The following is an 18,650-nucleotide window of genomic DNA, read 5'->3' on the forward strand; positions in this document are numbered from 1 at the left end:
TCATGTATAAATTACAACATCAATATTTTAGAACCAAAAGAGTGAATATACATTTATCCAGCTTTTTACGCGCCATAATGGCGGACGCTATAATGCAAAGTTCGTAATAAATTACCCACCCTTTTGACAACTCTGCTTACGTCAGTTTGAAGTCTTCATACAATTTATCAAAAGAAAAATATATCTGGCAACATTTGTGTTGCCAATTTTCCAGAAATCGCAAATCTGACGTAAGCAGAGAGGTTCGCATATTACGAACACGCATTATTGCGACCGCCATCATGGTGCGTGAGAAGCTGGATTGGATTGAAACGTTCATGTAAATCTATTTTAACAAATAAAAGTTTGAATGAGAAAGGCTGGGTCTGACCGCTAGGTGGATTAATTTAGGTTTTTATATTATGTATATATATATATATATATATATATATATATATATATATATATATATATATATATATATATATATATATATATATATATATATATATATATATATATATATATATATATATATATATATATATATATATATATATATATATATATATATATATATATATATATTTCTTGTTTCTTCAATAAAGGAATGCGGATACTGCGAAGCATCGGTAATGTGGCATCAGATGTCTACGAAGCTGGTACAATATTTAGCACCTTTAAATCCAGTCCGACCGCCAGATGTGAGTTACGAAGAGTATTATCAGCCATGCTTACCCAAGTAACGTTCAATTTTTTCAGCCTCCACTGGTAGAGGTTATTGAAGATGAAAAACCATCCAGAAAAAGCCCGCCCGAATCGGAAAAAGATAACAAAAACCGTGATCGAGATGTATCACTTTCGATGGCTCCTTTGCCTATTCCTCTCGGTCCTCTAGGTAAGATTATTTAGATAGAAATTATTACAATCCGAATTGTCCAACGCGATAGTTGACCTATTAAACATAAACGAATAATTTCCACGAATCCGCCACGAATCTTTACACAACATCTGATATGTAATCACAATTTTTTCTTATTTTCATCTTTCTAAATTATGTATTACATCACTAAATTGCCTGTTGTTGAAAGAATAGTTGTACCTTCTCTCCTAGATGACGTTGGGAAAATTATAATTATGGCAGGTGATTGCACACTATACGTTTTCCAGGAATCATTGCAATACTGCTAACATTGAGAACGCTTTTAGAGTAGTCAAGCATTTTATTCAACAAGCACCAAAAGGGTATTAGCGAAATTTTCTTAATTTTGTTTGCAGTTTAAAACAGTTGCAGTTTGCATTAATAGATAAGCTGTTATCAAATGTTTTTTACTAGACCGTCACTTATAGCGAGCTCGTTTATTAACCTGGTTTTGCCGGTTTATCGATCTTAGTCTAAAGAGCTAATCAAGTATTTAACAATAAATTCTAATTTCATTCGGTTTATACGTTACAGTTAGTTTTAAAAGACAGTTCTGTTCTATCAAGAAAGATGATGGAAAGGGAAATGGAAGCAAGGGTGGTTTGGTGATACTAGCGAATTTATGAATTAACACTCGAAATGCTGGCAAATAGACGCAAATAAACCCAATTTATTCATCCAGTTAACATCAAGTTTATAAATAAGTTTGTTTAAGCGCTCGTCTAATACAGTTGGTGGTCCCCGTGGCTCTGTGGTTAACGATGTCGCTCGGCTAGCTCTCTCACACGGTTGTGATATCGGGTTCGATTCCGAGGATCTTTTCGAGCTGGAAATAATGAACCTGTATATTAGAGAAATGACAAGACTCTCACCGTTAAGGCAACTGTCAACATCAAAACGGATAACGGTAATGCAAAATTATACAGCTCGCCCGTTTTGACGTTGACAGTTGCCTTAACGGTGAGTGTCTCGGCGTCTCTGGTGTATAGGCTGACTAGCTGGAAATTTTCTCGGCTCAGCACTGGGCACAGCACGGTGTATCGTTGCACTTATCCTACAACAAGCAAAATGTGCCAAAAACAATATCAATAACGAATTCTCTCAACTAATCTAGTTGATCGGGACCGCTATTATCGTGCGATATTGCTATTGATGTTAACGCATTTGGAACATTCGAACCATGTTTTTGAAATCTTTGCAGGGATTTCCAGGAAGTCAAAGCAAATATTACCAAATTTTACTTTCCTTTCAAGAAATACACAATACATAAAGCACGTCAGAAGCCAAAAAATGTTCCATCAAGTGATAACAAATGCAATTGGTATCACGATTTTTAATTATCTAATTTAAAAAAAAAAAATAATAGAATTAGTTGATCACAAAATTACCTCTTGGTTTAGGACCGACTCCTAAGCTGTGAAACGCGACAATGCAACAACGCACAAATATCGACATCGAGTATACTTGCACCACCACATGCAGCTGTTCCATCGACTGGATTAAACGTATCAGCAATAGATCATTGCTGATGACGGCACAAAAAAAGAAGAAAAGAGATTTGACAGTTGTAACATTTTAGGACCGGATTTTTCAGCGCAGCGCATCTAAGTATCAAACACATTGTAAACAAACCTGCCTGAACTGTCAAAGAGTGAAGATATATTTTGTACACAATGATCTATAAACCTTTTTACGTACGAATGTGTTAGTGCCACTAGTTGGGGAAAATATTTATAAATAGCTGTTTTGTTTGCAATGCTATGTTTTTAGCAGCTGGACAAAAATTCAGTTGAACACTCATTATATGTTTTAAACTTGTTTCTGAATTAATTTTCTCATTCGTGATCAGAATTCGGAAGAAGGCGCTAAATATAATCAACCAAAACTGGTGAAAAAGTGATAAAAGTCGAAGCAACGAGATGCGATGATTTACAGGTTGGAAGAAACAAAAGCAAATTTACACGGGTTTACACATTTACTAGTGTGCGTAGGTGAAAAGTCACTTATCTCTATAGACATAGGGGCCCGCAATAATTACGTAAGCAAGTAGGGGGGGAGTGGGGATGTGCAATTTTCTTACACTATCTTACAAGGGAGTAAGAACGTAAGAAACGTAAGAAAAACCTTGTTAATGCAGATGTTCGAATAACCATGTCCATGAAAGTATGGACGGTAAAATTCATAAAAAGACAATTATGGAAGGACGATTAACTCGAATCAAGGACAGAAGAGGAAACGAAGTATTGTGCTTGCTTCAGGAAGATAAAACATAAAAAAAATCTTTATATACGCTGGCAGTAAGATCTTACTAGGGGGGAGGGGGGTATCAACAAATCCTACTATGTCTTATAAGAAAGGGAGGGGGGTTTGAAAAAAAAGAAAAATATGCTTACGTAATTATTGAATGGCCCCATATTCATGAATGAAATTATGACAGGAAGCACTGAACTGATAACATAACATAACGTAAGAGCAATATCAGCAGGTTCCGTGACACCTGTCGATTCGTGAAATGGTCTATACTAGCAATACTCAGAGGTAGAGATATGCGGAGAGAATGGTGTGAGCCAAACGAACTGTCGAAATCTGAGCCAAACGAACAATAAATCAGGTACAGTAAAGGACATGTTTATTTTATACGTTTTTCTTGTTCTATTGCTAATAAATAAATTAGGAATGCTTCAAAATTGCATTATCACAGTGATTTTTAACCGGAGGTTCACAAACCTTTTATACATGATTAACAAAATAATGATTAATTTTCGTGATTGTGTAAAATTACCAAATGCATAAAATTTACCATCTTCACGGTTTTTGCGGTTAGTCAACAATGCGTTTTGAAAAGACTCTGACATATTAAGCTCAGTTGCCGAATTGAAGATTTTTTCATCACCTATTTCTTTCTCAGTATCTCTAGGTCTAAAAGAGAGAGAAAGAAAGTGAAACGACGAAAAACCATGGATTTGGCAACCGGGTTTAATATCTCATAGGTGCCAGTTTCGAAGTGCAATTGGCCCTGACACAAGTAAAAGAGATTTCTAACCCTTAAATGCGCACGACGTTAAAAAATCATCTAAAATCATAAAATCTTTGTTTAACAGGTTAACTGCTCTAAAACTAACCAATATGCATAAAAAAAATTGAAAGATTTACTTTTTAATGTGCAAATATTACCATGTTGTTTTTAAACAACACTGTGACTTTATCGCAGAATAAAGTCGAAACAATTACTTTTGTTAACAGTAACTTTAAAATTGACCTTTTGTTAGTATAATTACTGATAATTCAGACATTTCCACTAACCACTAACCTTATTTTAAAATTTATTTACAAAGACAGTCAGCACCAGTCGGGAATCTCGCCATGTTTTTTTCCATTCCGAGGTTTTGACAGCAAAAACAAAAACAAAACATTCAAATACAGTACTTCCAGCTGTTAAGTTTTCTTCGTTAGAGTCAAGAGAGCTGTTCTAATAAATTATATTTCTCAAAAATACTAAAATACGTATATTTTAAAACGTTTTTAGTAGTGTTGTTTTAAAACAACATTGCGCATTTGAGGGTTAAGGCTGTTCGCACCTACGCGAATTCTCATATGCAATTGTCAATTTATGTGTGAAAACAAAAGCAAAAATATTTTCCTCCTTCACTTTCGCAAGTAAAAACCAAACCAATATCAACAGAGTCGTCAGGGCCAATGTTGACTAAGTTTTTCATTCGACCAAGGGGATGGCAACATGCTATCTCTTACTATGTTAAATGAGTGAAGAGTCTTCCGAACAAAAGTTATAAGTATATGGAACTTTTGCTGGGCGTCTGCCTCGGGGCTTTATTTTTAAATAAAGCCCCAATATGTTGCCTACTGTCAAACGTGTAGAGTTAAGATAGGGCTGCCATCCCCTTGCATTCGACTCATATAATCGGTGGTGACGATGGAAGTCTAAAGGAATAATAAAGCGCATCGCAAAAACCGTGAAGATGTTAAATTTTATGTTTATGTTTAGTTTCATACACCTGCAGCACTGCCGCTCATGGCAAGTCCGTCCCAATTGCATTTTTGTCAATTTTGAGTTTATTTATGGAATCAATTCCTTTTTATGTCTACTTTCGATAGAACAAATATTTTTGAATACTTCGTTCTGAGGAACTATGAAAAAAATAGCAAGTCGGTTTGTCCCATAGCTAAAGTGATCGCAAGTCGGTCCCATTGCAAAAATCTTCGCAATTTAACCCCACAGCCAATAATGATTATGAAAAATGTGATATTTACCACAACTTATGGTCTTCAGGTTTAGAATTGGATGTACCAAGTGATATTCGATAGGAGGTTTGATTGAATTTTACACGTTCTACATCGTGTGGCTCTAGCTGATAGTACAATGTTTTCTTCAAGACAAAGATTCCACCAGTAGCTTCTTTCAGCTGTTGGTTGTTGACAATGAACGCTTCAGGTGTGTCACTGTATTGTTAGTTAAAGCATTCTTGAGTAAATACTACTTTTCGTATTTTATCCGTATTTTATGTAAAGACGTGGGCCAGAATTGTAACATTATTGTCATGAATTTTGTTTTGAAGAATTTGTTAGTTATATCAAATACTTCGGTACGCTACTTAACTGTTTTTTAACGGAACAAACATTTTCCTAAGCTATATTTGTTTTTTTCATATTTGCTTCCACTGTTACGTCGAAGCTGTCCGCCGTCACGAACGTGTGACCGCTCTCAGGAAAATTTAGAATAAGTTACCTACACTGATTTCGAATTTATCAGTAGTATCAAATGTAAAAACAAAATCTAATTTTATTCTGAGCGGCGCAGTTGGTACATTATGTTATGCTTCTCACAAAAAACTTGTTTAATAAGGCACGAGAGAAGGTCATTTATGAATTGACCAGCGGTGGATTCATTCCAAACGCAAGCTATAGCACCGCCATTGGTTTGCAGTAGTTTGTTTTTCATCACCGGTCGTAGCCGGCTATGGGACTGACTTGCTAACATTCTGGCTACGTACCGTAAAAGTAATCGCATGTGAGTCCCAGCTTATGATTTTCAACAAATTTTGGTCAAATTTCGGTGTTTATACAAGTTTTATGATGTAAAAGTGTTAGATTGTCATTGCAGTACTAAATTCTGTTGATGGTCTTGATTGAAAAAGCATTTGAGTGCCAAATTTCACACAAAGCGTTACGATTTTCAATTGCTGTTTTCTCGTCAGCACCAAAACGCAAATGGGACGGACTTGCTATGAGCGGCAGTGCACCTCAATTGACCATTATTTTGTTAACCATAAAAAGGTAATGAACCTCCGGTTTAGAATCTGGAGCATGCTTAATTTATTATTTAGCAATAAAGAACGAAAATCGTATCAGAATGAATACGTTTTTTATTGTACCTATTTGTAATAACCGTTAATTTGGCGTTAGCTTTCTTGTTCGTTTGACTCAGATTTTGACAGTTCGTTTGACTCACAACGTTTTCTCCGCCTATCTCTGCTTTTGAGTATTGCTGAATTATATTACACTAAGGTATTTTTTACACGAGTAATACGTCCCAAATTTGTATGGGATCGCGTAAAAAAAAATTATTATTTTGCAAATATAACGAAGAAAACCTCAATCTAGAAACCAAAATTCAACTTTTAAATTTTCAGTATTTTCTCCAAAAATTGTGATTTTCATTTTCTTTTGAAAACGGATATATGATTACTTTTGGCCTAAAACGGAAAACAAGATTGAAATAAGGTCGATTTCTTGTACCGTTTTTGAGTAATTAAGAAAAACAGCACGTGTAAAAAAAGGCATAACTGTATTGCAATACAGACCTCGTTCGATTTTGGCACGTTTTGTTTTTGGCACGGTTCAATTTTGGCGACATAAACGTGGACGTGTTGCCACCAACAAAAAAACACTGTTCGGATTGATTATATAGACTATTTTACGAAATGACAAGCAGTGTTGCAAAGCTCAGTCACTCCAGCTGCTTGGCGGGCCCTACTGAGTGCGTAATATCAGCTATACATACAGTGGAGTTTACTCCAAGCAACCCATGCACACGCTGGATTTCATTTTCATTTACTCCACGCGCGCGTGGAGCATCATAGCAGCCACTCCGACCGCCTCGCACTCCGACGTAAGCTGCAGGCATATGCATCGCTCCGGAGCGCTCCGTCACACAGCTTGTGTTTGCTGCGATTAGTTTTCGTTTTCGTGAATGGAATTGCAATCGAATCTGGTGGGATAGGACTTAATCGTAATGTTCTTTATCATCAAATATATACCTATATTCAAAGAATATCTATCCCAGGTACTTCACTTCGTGCATGTTACTAGTGTGTGTGCGCTGGTATCAAAATTCTCTGAATTTGCATGGATCGTCTGCAAAATTGTCATTTTTTCGCAGGATTAAAAGCATTGATTTAAACAATTTTTTTTCTTGATAGTTTAAATCGTTACAGAGATGATTGTGCAATATATATATTCGAATATGCGTTCGTAAGCGAACAAAATGTTCAACCAGCTTCTCCGGAATCTCGGGGTATAATTGCTTCAATAATTCCACTAATTTGGTAACTACATGGAAATTGCGAGATATTGCACTTCCATGATATTGCTTAAAACATGTTTCCAATAATTTGGCTTGTTGTAACCATGATTCTGATGGTTTTGTTAAACCGCCAAGCGATAGATGTTCAACATAACTCGCAGGAAATGCGTAATCATGATCGAGTAGCGAATCAATACTTTCCGAGCAGTGCGTATAATTTAGGGATACCATCCGTCCTGATTTAGCAGGACATGTCCTGATTTTGAGATCATGTTTGGGCGTCCTGATTTATTTTTCATATTCTAGCATTTGTCCTGATTTTCATAAGACATGCAATTATCTTCAATCACCAAGCTCATATTTCAAGGCATAAGTCGGCAATTATTATTATTAGACATGCAATTATCTTCAATCACCAAGCTCATATTTCAGGGCACAAGTCGGTAAGTTTTAAACAGAAACGTGCCTGATATTGGAAATTGTTGGAGATTGCCCAGTATTTTTTTTCATTTCTGGTTGCCAGTTCAAATTCGTCGCTGGTAAAAATAAAAACAAAAGGACATTTTTCTCCGATAAAATTCTTAAAGTAACATTTTATGAGGTAAACTTGTAAAATTTGAAGTAATGACCGTTTTTCGGGCTAAAGAAATAAAGGGGCCTATTACAGTCAACGAGGTTAGCAGTGAGTTACTCGCCTGACCAATTTAGATATAACAGATGGTGAGTCGGCTGGATCTCGGACTAGTAGCTCGTCTGCGGAACTGATCCACTCAGCTGTCACCAGCCAAGTTTCACTCGCGTTTCCTAATGCAACATTTTACTCGTCAGCAAATTGCTCGCCTCGTTTCTTGTAATCGGTCCCAAAATCATGAAAAATCTATAATGCAGAATTGAAATATCTGGGAAATCAGATATTAAACCTGTCTATCTTGATACATGTTCAATGATGTGAATAATTCTTATAAATCTCGATACCTGACCACACAACGCTCACTGCGTAAGTTATTTCTTTAGTTAAGCCTGAGTAAAGTGAATAGTGTTAAAAATTTGAAAATTTTTATATTTAATTTTAAACAGTTTACGTGTGCTGAATTCTTTGGGGACATACAAATTCCTAAAACTCCAAAGTTGCTTGATAGAATTGGATCGTTCGAGATACATGTTGAATAATTAACAACCGAATAGCATTTTGAAGTGCAAATCACATACCACCAGTTTGAACCAGAATAAAAAAAATTTGGATCAAATTTGTGCCGAAAAAATAGAAGTCCTGATTTGTACCTCTGACCAGATGGTATCTCTAGTATGATTCCCAACGTATGAAAAATTCCGATTTATATTTTCTACAAACAGCGCCAGTCAAATATTCGAATCCGTCTTCTTCTGCAATCAGAACAGCTCTATCATTTTCCTCATCAGAAAATAATGTCCAATCCTTTGAAGAATCACTGTAGAAATTTCACAGTGAAATGATTGACATCATTATAGCACGCTGGAACATCTGCGAAGAAATAATATTGAGCTGGTTATTTTTGTATATTATGCGATAATTTACCTGTGGACTGTGGTTTCATTTTTCTTCCAGGTATAGCCGTTTTCATAAGTTGAAACATTTTGTCCAAAGCCCGATTCTGTTCTTCTCGATGTTCATACGGTTTCTTAAAAACTTGTGAAATATTTAATGTTCCTGAGTTGAACACGTCGAACCAATCATTGACAGTAAATATAAAATCAGCTAGGTTTTTTGCTAGTGTAGTTCCAACATTTCGTTGAAGGGAAAATCCTCATTTTCGGGACAAAACTTTAGCAGCCCATGCAACGTTCTGGCGCTGACTACCCTGTACATTCAAATGGTCTTCTCGTAGAAAAAAACGTGCTTGTAATTTCAGTATGCTCTCTCGTCACAAGTTGCCATAGAGGATGATATCGGTCATGATCAAGTGGGGGAAGGAAAGTATTAACAGCCAGTCGAAATCCTGTCTCTGGGTGTAATAAATAAGTGCGTCCATCGTCGAGGCTAACGTTAGACCATATTCCTTGGTTAGAGCCACCGCAATGTGATACGCATGCTACACATTCATAGCCGGTTTCCCAGGCTAGAAGAACCGCTTTGTCTAACAAATCGATTGTTACGTTAACATCAAAGTCAGCGAAAATTGGTTGTTTCCAAGAAGCAAACAATCCACGCATCATTATCACCTACGAATTTAACATACGACTTAATGTTTTACATTTTATCTTTTATTCCACTATAGTAAAGCTTACCTGCATTTTAGAGTGAGGTCCTATAACATCATCGTGCCTCTGATCATATTCATAGCACTCAGAAACAGAAACTTCATCGTACAGAAAAACACAAATTTTCTCTCTCGCGGATCGGATCGTTGCATTCGCTTTAAGCAGCTGAAAAATTTTTGTAAAGAATCCACGCCGCATATCTATTTAAGCTGCATGCTGCTCTAGGCAGCAAACTGAAGGCAACGGAAATTTGAGACTTTTAACGACATAGTCCAGCGCTGGTTTGCTGATGTACTTTAATGCAAAACCTTTCGCGAGTCCTTCGGCCGTCCAAACTGCCCTTTGCTTAGTACCTAGCATTATGTTTATCTGATTGTCTGTTATACATGTGTATAACAGCATGTGTCTAGCATGTGTCTAGCCTTTTGCAATGTGCGATAGTGGTCTACCTCCTGCAAATCTTCATTAGGTTTTTCCAGCCTCAAGATTTTTGTCTTAAAAAGTTTATTTTCCATTTGGTACTTGCTAATCAAATTCCTTGATTCCGATAGATATTCGCGTAAAGTCTGATTTTTTGTGACCGTATTCGGCAACTGTCCGAAAAACCTGAGCCAAACTCGCCTTCTTTTCTCATTCTTTGGGAAGCGATGAAATGATAATTGCTGTACCGGCTTCGACGGATCTGTCGTTGTTTTCTTATGGGCTCTATTACCGCAACCAGGAACATGCCGTGTAATAAACAAAAATATGTTCATCACGCAGCATCATCCCAGTCCGCACAAATAACATGTTGGTGACCTTTAAGAGAATTTTTTTTTTATAGGGGGAGTTTGTAATGATTTATTTATGTACAAAAATATCTATTTAGAATTAGTATTGTGTGTTCTGCCACAAATGGTGACATTTCAACACTATTATATATATTTGTACGCTTTTAGTATTATTGAATGTTATTAGCTTTCGCAGTTAAGATAATGTAATTGTAGGAAAATTATTAAACCTACTTGTCAAGAAAAAAAATAGGAATAAAAGGAATAAAACGAAACTTAAAATAAACTTAAAACTATCTTACTGACTATAAAGTGAGCTAATCGTTGCAATTGAGGATTGCAACGATTTTTGTCGGAATTTGTTGACAATTTGGCTTGACATATTTTCTAATGTTTCTACATTAGTGAGCATATGTAGCTCGTTCGTGCTAAACCAGGGAGTACGCTTCAAAATCATTTTCAAATGTTTATTCTGAATCCTTTGAAGTGTCTTTTTCCTGGTTGCACAACAACTTGTCCAGATGGGAACTGCATATAACATTGCTGGTCTAAATATTTGTTTGTAAATTAACAGTTTATTCTTGAGACAAAGTCTAGAATTCCTGTTGATAAGAGGATATAAACATTTGATATACTTATTGCACTTTGACTGGATATTTTCAATGTGCTCCTTGAAAGTAAGATTCTTATCATAAATTAGCCCTAACTGTTTAACTTGATCAGACCAATTAAAGACCACACCGTTCATCTTAACAACGTGGTTATGGGTGGGTTTGAGAAATGAAACTCTTGGCTTATGAGGAAAAATAGTTAACTGTGTTTTTGAAGCATTAGGGGAAATCTTCCATTTTTGTAAGTATGAAGAAAATATATCTAAACTTTTTTGAAGCCGACTGCATATAACACGAAGGCTTTTTCCTTTTGCGGAAATGCTTGTATCGTCACAAAACAGAGATTTCTCACAACCTGGTGGTAAATCAGGAAGATCAGAAGTAAAAATGTTATATAAGATTGGGCCCAAGATACTCCCCTGAGGCACACCAGCTCTAACAGGCAATCTATTAGATTTACCATTTAGATAGTTAACCTGGAGAGTGTGGTCAGTTAAATAACTTTGTATCATTTTTGTGAGGTAAAGCGGAAAACTGAAATTTGACATTTTAGCTATTAAACCTTTATGCCAAACACTGTCGAATACCGTTTCTATATTTTGAAGAGCAGCTCCAGTCGAATAGCCTTCAGATTTATTAGTTCGAATCATATTTGTTACTCTAAGTAACTGATGAGTAGTGGAATGCCCATGGCGAAAACCAAACTGCTCATTTGCAAAAATTGAGTTCTCATTAATATGTGTTATCATTCTATTAAGAATTATTCTTTCAAAAAGTTTGCTGATAGAGGAAAGTAAACTAATTGGTCGATATCTTGATGTCTCAGCTGGATTCTTTTCAGGTTTTAAAATTGGAGTGACTTTGGCATTTTTCCATTTCGTAGGAAAATGTGCTAGTCCAAAGCATCTGTTAAAAATTTTTACCAAGAAATTTAAAGAGTTTTCGGGAAGTCTTTTGATGAGGATATAGAAAATCTCATCATCTCCTGGTGCTTTCATGTTTTTGAATTTTTTGAGAAGGTCTCGCACCTCATTCAAGTTTGTCTCCAATACCTCTTCGGAAAGAAATTCTTGGGTGGTGATCTTAACATACTTTTGTTTACTTCATTTTCAATAGGACTTACTACGTTCAAATTGGAGTTATGAACACTCTCAAACTGCTGAGCAAGTTTTTGAGATTTTTGTTCATTCGTTAGAAAAATGCAATCACCATCTTTAAGGACTGGAATGGGCTTCGAAGGTTTCTTAAGAACCTTCGAAAGCTTCCAGAAAGGTTTTGAATAAGGTTTTAGTTGTTCAACTTCTCTCATGAAATTCTCATTTCGCAAGAGAGTGAATCTATGTTTAATTTCCTTTTGTAATTCTTGGAAAATAATTTTCAAAGCAGGATCACGAGATCTTTGGTATTGACGTCTCCGTATGTTCTTCAAACGTATAAGAAGTTGAAGTTCACTGTCAATAATTGGTGCATTAAATTTCACTCTTGCCTTAGGAACTGATAAATTCCGGGCATTGAGAATTAAGCTGCTAAAATTTTCTAATGCTCTGTCAATGTCAGCACTATTTTGTAAAATAATATCATCATTCAAATTTTCCTCGATCGTAGAACGATATCTATCCCAATTAGTCTTGTGATAATTTAACACAGATCTAGTGGGATTTAGAATAGTTTCATGGGAAATAGAAAATGTTATGGGAAGATGATCAGAATCAAAGTCAGCATGAGTTAATAAATCACTGCATGAATGGCTTTGATTTGTTAGTACCAAATCAATTGTAGATGGATTCCTAATAGAAGACAAACATGTAGGACCATTTGGAAATAAAACTGAATAAAATCCAGCCGAGCAATCATTAAACAATATTTTTCCATTGGAATTGCTTTGAGCATTATTCCAAGATCGATGTTTCGCATTAAAATCACCGATGATTAAAAATTTAGATTTATTTCTTGTGAGTTTTTGCAAATCTCCCTTGAAATAATTTTTTCGCTCACCAGTGCATTGAAAAGGCAAATACACTGCGGCTATAAATAAAATGCCAATACTTGTTTCAATTTCAATTCCCAAACTCTCGATAACTTTGGTTTCAAGATGGGGTAAAACACGATGTTTTATTCGACGGTGGATAACTATTGCAACTCCACCACCGGCAACATCAATTCTATCAAACCTATGAACTATATAATTTGGGTTCTTTTTTAGTTTAATATTTGGCTTTAAAAGCGTTTCAGTCACAACTGCAATATGCACATCGTGGACTGTTAAAAAATTGAAAAATTCATCCTCTTTCGCTTTTAAAGAGCGAGCATTCCAATTTAGAAAATTTACAGCATTATTTGAAATCATTGCTGAATTTCAATTTCATAACAATATTAGTTGTAAATTTTATACCTTCTTGAACAGCCTCGCACATCGAGTTACAGTTTAACAAAACGGACATTAGCTGCAGCATGGATTGTTGTAGGTATTCAATCTTTTCGGGAGTTGGATTACCTAAATCAATACTGGCTGACTTTTCAGCACCAAACACGAATGGTTTGTTACTCTTTGAATTTGAAATATTACCTGAAAGGACACTGGCATATGAACTGCCTGGTGTTGCCTGAACAGGATTATTTTTCTGAAATTTGTTATCTGAATTTAAATTATTACCTACAGACACACCTGCTAATGAAAGTGCTGGTGATGCCTGAACAGTACTGAAAGTCTTTTGATTACCCACATTGACAACAGGTTGTTTAGAATTCCTACGTTGTCTAGAAGCAATAATTTTTGACCTTACAGGACAATTAAAGAAATTAGATTTGTGATTTCCCCCACAATTTACACATTTGAAACTATTAGTGATCTCTTTCACGGGGCAGATATCTTTCGTGTGACTAGTGTCACCACAAATCATACATTTTGCAGCCATATGGCAGTTTCGAGTTCCATGACCATAGGCTTGACAATTCCGACATTGCGTAAGATTATGGATTCCTCCATGTCTCTTGAAATTTTCTCACTTTATTCGCACGTTGAATAAAACACGTGCTTTTTCTAAACATTTTAAATTATGTACTTTGGTACGATCAAAATGTACTAAGTAATTTTCCTGGTGTATTCCAGTTTGAAAAATTTTGGCATTTGCCTTTCGTTTCATCAAAATTACTTGGTTGGGGGCAAAACCAAGTGATTCTGACAAACAATCTTTGATTTCATCAATACTTTGATCATTTGAGAGACCTTTTAACACAGCCTTAAACGGTCTCACGTTTTTGGCATCAAAAGAGTAAAATTTATACATCTTTTCAGTCAAATACTGTAAAAGATGTTTATGGCCATCAAAAGATTCGGCCAAAATACGAATTTCGCCTTGGCGACCAATTTGAAAATTAACTTTCACATTCGATAGAAATGATGAAAGTTCTGATCGAAATGCTTTAAAGTTTGCTACAAATACCACAATAGGTGGAATTTTAACCTTCTACATAACGGCTTTATGCTCAGTATGAGAAGTTTGGAATTCTAGATCCCCAACAGAAGAAAGAATATCATACCTGTTAGTCGAAATTTCAGTGTCACTTGGAGGAGATGGCTCACGTTTCCTTGATGCCGCATCAAAGCGAGCTTTTTTGTTTTTTCCAGGCATAACTGGACAACTTCACTACACTTTCACTTCACTATAGAATTTAAGTAGAAATATCTCAAACCAAATTAATTCACTAACCAAATTAATTCACTAAACACTCGTTAACTTTAAAAATAAATTTATTACTTTGCCTTTCAACAGGTAGTCTTTTAAAAAGATTGCCTGTTGAAAGCGAAAAACAAAATTTTAATATCTCTCGGTAGTCTAAGACTTAGCCTCGAGCTGTTGGTAAAATGCGACCGTACTGTAGGACAGTTCAAGTCGATCTGACCTTTAAGAGAAGATTCTTTTTTGTATGAAGGTATATGTTCTGTGAATGGTCAGGAATGCTGAAAAAGCGTCGATAAGGCGGGGCTTAGAGCCTTATACAAACTGTTGGCAATTGTCACTATGTGGTTAGAAATATTCTACATTTAAATATTTTCAACTTGGTGATATTTATAGGAGAAACCAGAAACGTTTCTATTTTTCTAAATTGTCACCGCGAGTGGTGTTTTCATCAATACATTCATGAATATTTTCCGTGACAAAGTTCCAAAATAAAATAATTTATTCGTGACTAACTCCCGAACATTGCAATTGTATTTTTTTATTTTGCCGATGAAATAATTAACTGTGTAGATATAAACAATAACATAAAACAAGTTGAAATTGCGATAAATGCCAAGAGCTATTCTCACATGCAATCCCATTTTCGTTGTGAAAAAAATCGCCTACCCCTTAAAATTTTCCTGCGCCCTCAGAAAAATAAGGTTTTAGATAGCATTCGTAAAATTTCAAATATATTAGAAACACGAAAAATTAAATTTGTTGCTCTTTTTGCGCAAATGTCTGTTCATATGTGAGTCTTGCTATAATCTAGTTAGAAAATATATGAACATTTTCGAGGAAAACGTCCAAATCATATTAAGGTTTAATTTTATAATATATAATTTTACTGATTTTAGCAATCATCGTCTCCATTTTAGTGAACCAACGAATTCTAGGTGTTCGTCACCAATTATTCTTGGTGACTTCCGTGAAAAAACATGCATTCTTTTTGATAACGATTATAAATCCTATCTGCATTCGTCAAAAAATCAATTACTATGAGGTCTCTAGTGAGAAAATACTAATCGAACGTTAGTTTAATACATATGTGTTTAATACATATGTGTTTAATACATATGTGACTGTGTAATCCTTTCTATGCTACTGGATCAAAAAGAGATGATTACTCAAACTCCGCCGAAATTTTTAAAAACATCACATATTCTTTTCTAACAACACTTGACATGCGAGCGGGGGCCTAGTGTGGTTGGTAACGTCTCCGCCAACCACGCTCGACGCCTGGGCTCGAATCCCACCGCCGACATAGGTGTCGATGGTTGTGGGGTGGCGTGATCCACTCACAACCAACCCAACTGGTCTAGATTCAATCCTAGCCGACACCGGGAGATTTTCTGAGGCGAAAAATCTCTGGGATCACGCCTTCCATCGCATGAGGAAGTAAAGCCGTTGGCGCCGGTCCGTTAATAAGCGGGTCGTGAGTTAGGGACCTGGGTGTGGAGTCGCCTCCCTGGGCGTCGGTAATTGGCCACAACAGTGGCGGAAATAGACCGACGGAAAATAAGCGAGAATAATAAAAAAAAAACACTTGACATATATTTCCTTAAAAAATTCACTGTGACTAACATGTAACATTTGTCCGACAAAGCTCGATGTTTACTTTTACTGATATTTCTTTAAACCAGAAAAGACGACTACTAAGATCACTGTGACAATGTTTATAACTTATAATTTTTTTTAAAAGGTCGCATGTTCTTTTTAACAAAACTTCTGATGTATATTTTTCTTATGAGAGTCACAGTGCCTAATTAAGGAAACTATTGCTATGAAAAGTAACCATGAATTTACCAGAAAAATTTACCCGTACCTCTTAGTGACTTGGTGACTATTCTAAGACCAAATGCCACTCGTTCTTTAAATTATCACCGTGACTACTTAGTGGGGAGAACACTTTTGTTTCTAAAGAAAAATAATTTCGTCTGTGACTCTTATAATCACAGAGACAAAAAAAAATGAAATTTTATTTTTAAATCATTGCATTCGTGTCTTTCATGAGAAAATGCGCACAATTTTTTTCTATAGAAAGTAATGGTTACTCGATTACAAAATCTGTTTCCATATTATTTTAAAAACATCATGGAGATTTTTTCCTGAAATATTTTAGTAATACAAACAATCACAACTCAATTTGTGTGAAAAATTCATGCAGGGTATGGTACTTAAGGCTTGTTCGCGACAAAATTTGGACACATGAATTTTGAAATAAAACAATCGTACAATTGGTTTAATTCAGGATATTTTTTTTATTCGTTTATATGTACGTCGATATTCATTAAAAGTAATATATCCATTACCTAATTGGGCTGTATAATGAATTGGCGAACTTTTGAGTTTATCCCTGCCATGAGGGTCTATGCAGACCTCTCTGCAACCGATTTAGCTACTTTTGTATACGATTTTCGAAATTTCTCTATAGTTATTGCTTGTTGTTTGCACTGGAGAGCTCTCTCTTCACGAGCGCCCAGTATCGTTCGATAGGACGTAATTCCGGGCAGTTCGGTGGATTCGCCTCTTTCGATACAAAATGTACTCCATTCGCTTCGTACCATTCTAAAACATCCTTGACGTAGTGACAGGATGCCAAATCAGGCCAAAATAGTGAGGGGACATCATGACTTCGTAGGAAAGGTAACAATCGCTTCTGCAGGCATTCCTTACGATAAATTTCTTTATTTATCGTTCCTGTAGTTATGAAACTTTTACTTGCTCGACCACAGCTACATATAGCCTGCCAAATTAAATATTTTTAAGGAAACTTAGCCTTTTCTTCGTCCCAAACTGCTCTGCAACAGCATTCCGTTGCATGGCAGTGTAAAAAGACATGCCTGGAAGCTGTTTAAAGTCTTCCAGGACGTAAGTTTCATCATCCTCGTAACGCAGGAAAATTTCGTCAAATATTTACGATACAACTTACGAGCGCGTGTTTTCGCCGTCATATTCTGCTTATCATTGCGGTTTGGCACAGTCTTCACCTTATACGACTTCATTCCTTGTCGATGCTTTGAAGTATGTACAAAAGATGGCGACATTTCTATTTTACGCGCTACAGTACGTACCGAAAGATCCGGCCTCCTCTGAAATATTTGGGCAACCTTCGCATCCTTTTGTCGGTTCCGCAAATCTGTTTTTGTTCCACTTCGTGGCTTTCTAGCTGTTGTTAAACGTGCATCAAATGATTTAAGCACGCTATGAACAGTGCTTGCAGGTAAACCAAGCTTCTTGGCAAGCTTTCTAATTGATAGCTCCGGATTTTCATTGCGACCGCACACGATTACTTTTCGCACCTGTTCTTCTTTCGATACCATTATCGACTAGACACTTGTTCAGTAGACCAAACTTATATTTTCAGAAAGAGCAAACAACCGTGCATCACGCTGTGAAATATTTCACATACAGATGAAATGTTTCAGGAAATGTATGTGTTTGGGGGTGTCCAGGTTTTATCGCGAACAAGCCTTACTACGACTGCGGTTTCTCCGTCAAGTTTTCCATAGCATTCTAATGCAAATACTGCCGAAGAGCGACCGCTGCCGAGGTAATGTGATTTTCTATCTGGTAAGGAATCACACTACATCGAAAAAGAGATACCTTTTACGCGGTATCCGGCGCAAACTATCGTATGATAACACAGGTACATTGTATTAAACATGTAGTTCAAATTACTTTTGCGCCCAAATTTCATCATAGCAATCGACTCACCCCTGGTGCTCGCTCATATAGGTGCACTCCGGCGTGATAAATATCACGTCGAAGTGTTGACTATAAAAGAGTACCTAACCGGAGTGTTGCTTTAGCTAGTCGCGCTCCGGCTGGTGCCGTGAGCTTTCAGGAGCTACACCAAAGTTTGTG

The 18,650-nt window shown here is 36.1% G+C and overlaps 1 protein-coding gene across 12 annotated transcripts in view; it reads left to right on the forward strand.

Annotated features, from left to right (window-relative positions):
* The window catches only part of LOC129723881 (protein unc-79 homolog), a 119,420-nt gene that overhangs the window by 20,974 nt on the left and 79,796 nt on the right, over positions 1–18,650 (forward strand). For 8 of the 12 annotated variants that reach the window (XM_055678354.1, XM_055678355.1, XM_055678365.1 and 5 more), the window contains exons 8-10: positions 588–683; positions 742–877; positions 1,076–1,123. In XM_055678354.1, the coding sequence (XP_055534329.1) occupies positions 588–683; positions 742–877; positions 1,076–1,123 (280 nt within the window). The remainder of the gene's footprint in view (positions 1–587; positions 684–741; positions 878–1,075; positions 1,124–18,650) is intronic. The other 4 variants (XM_055678357.1, XM_055678361.1, XM_055678359.1 and 1 more) reach the window with 1 other exon arrangement.

The sequence above is a fragment of the Wyeomyia smithii genome, chromosome 2 (assembly GCF_029784165.1).
Source record: "Wyeomyia smithii strain HCP4-BCI-WySm-NY-G18 chromosome 2, ASM2978416v1, whole genome shotgun sequence".
Lineage (NCBI taxonomy): Eukaryota > Metazoa > Arthropoda > Insecta > Diptera > Culicidae > Wyeomyia > Wyeomyia smithii.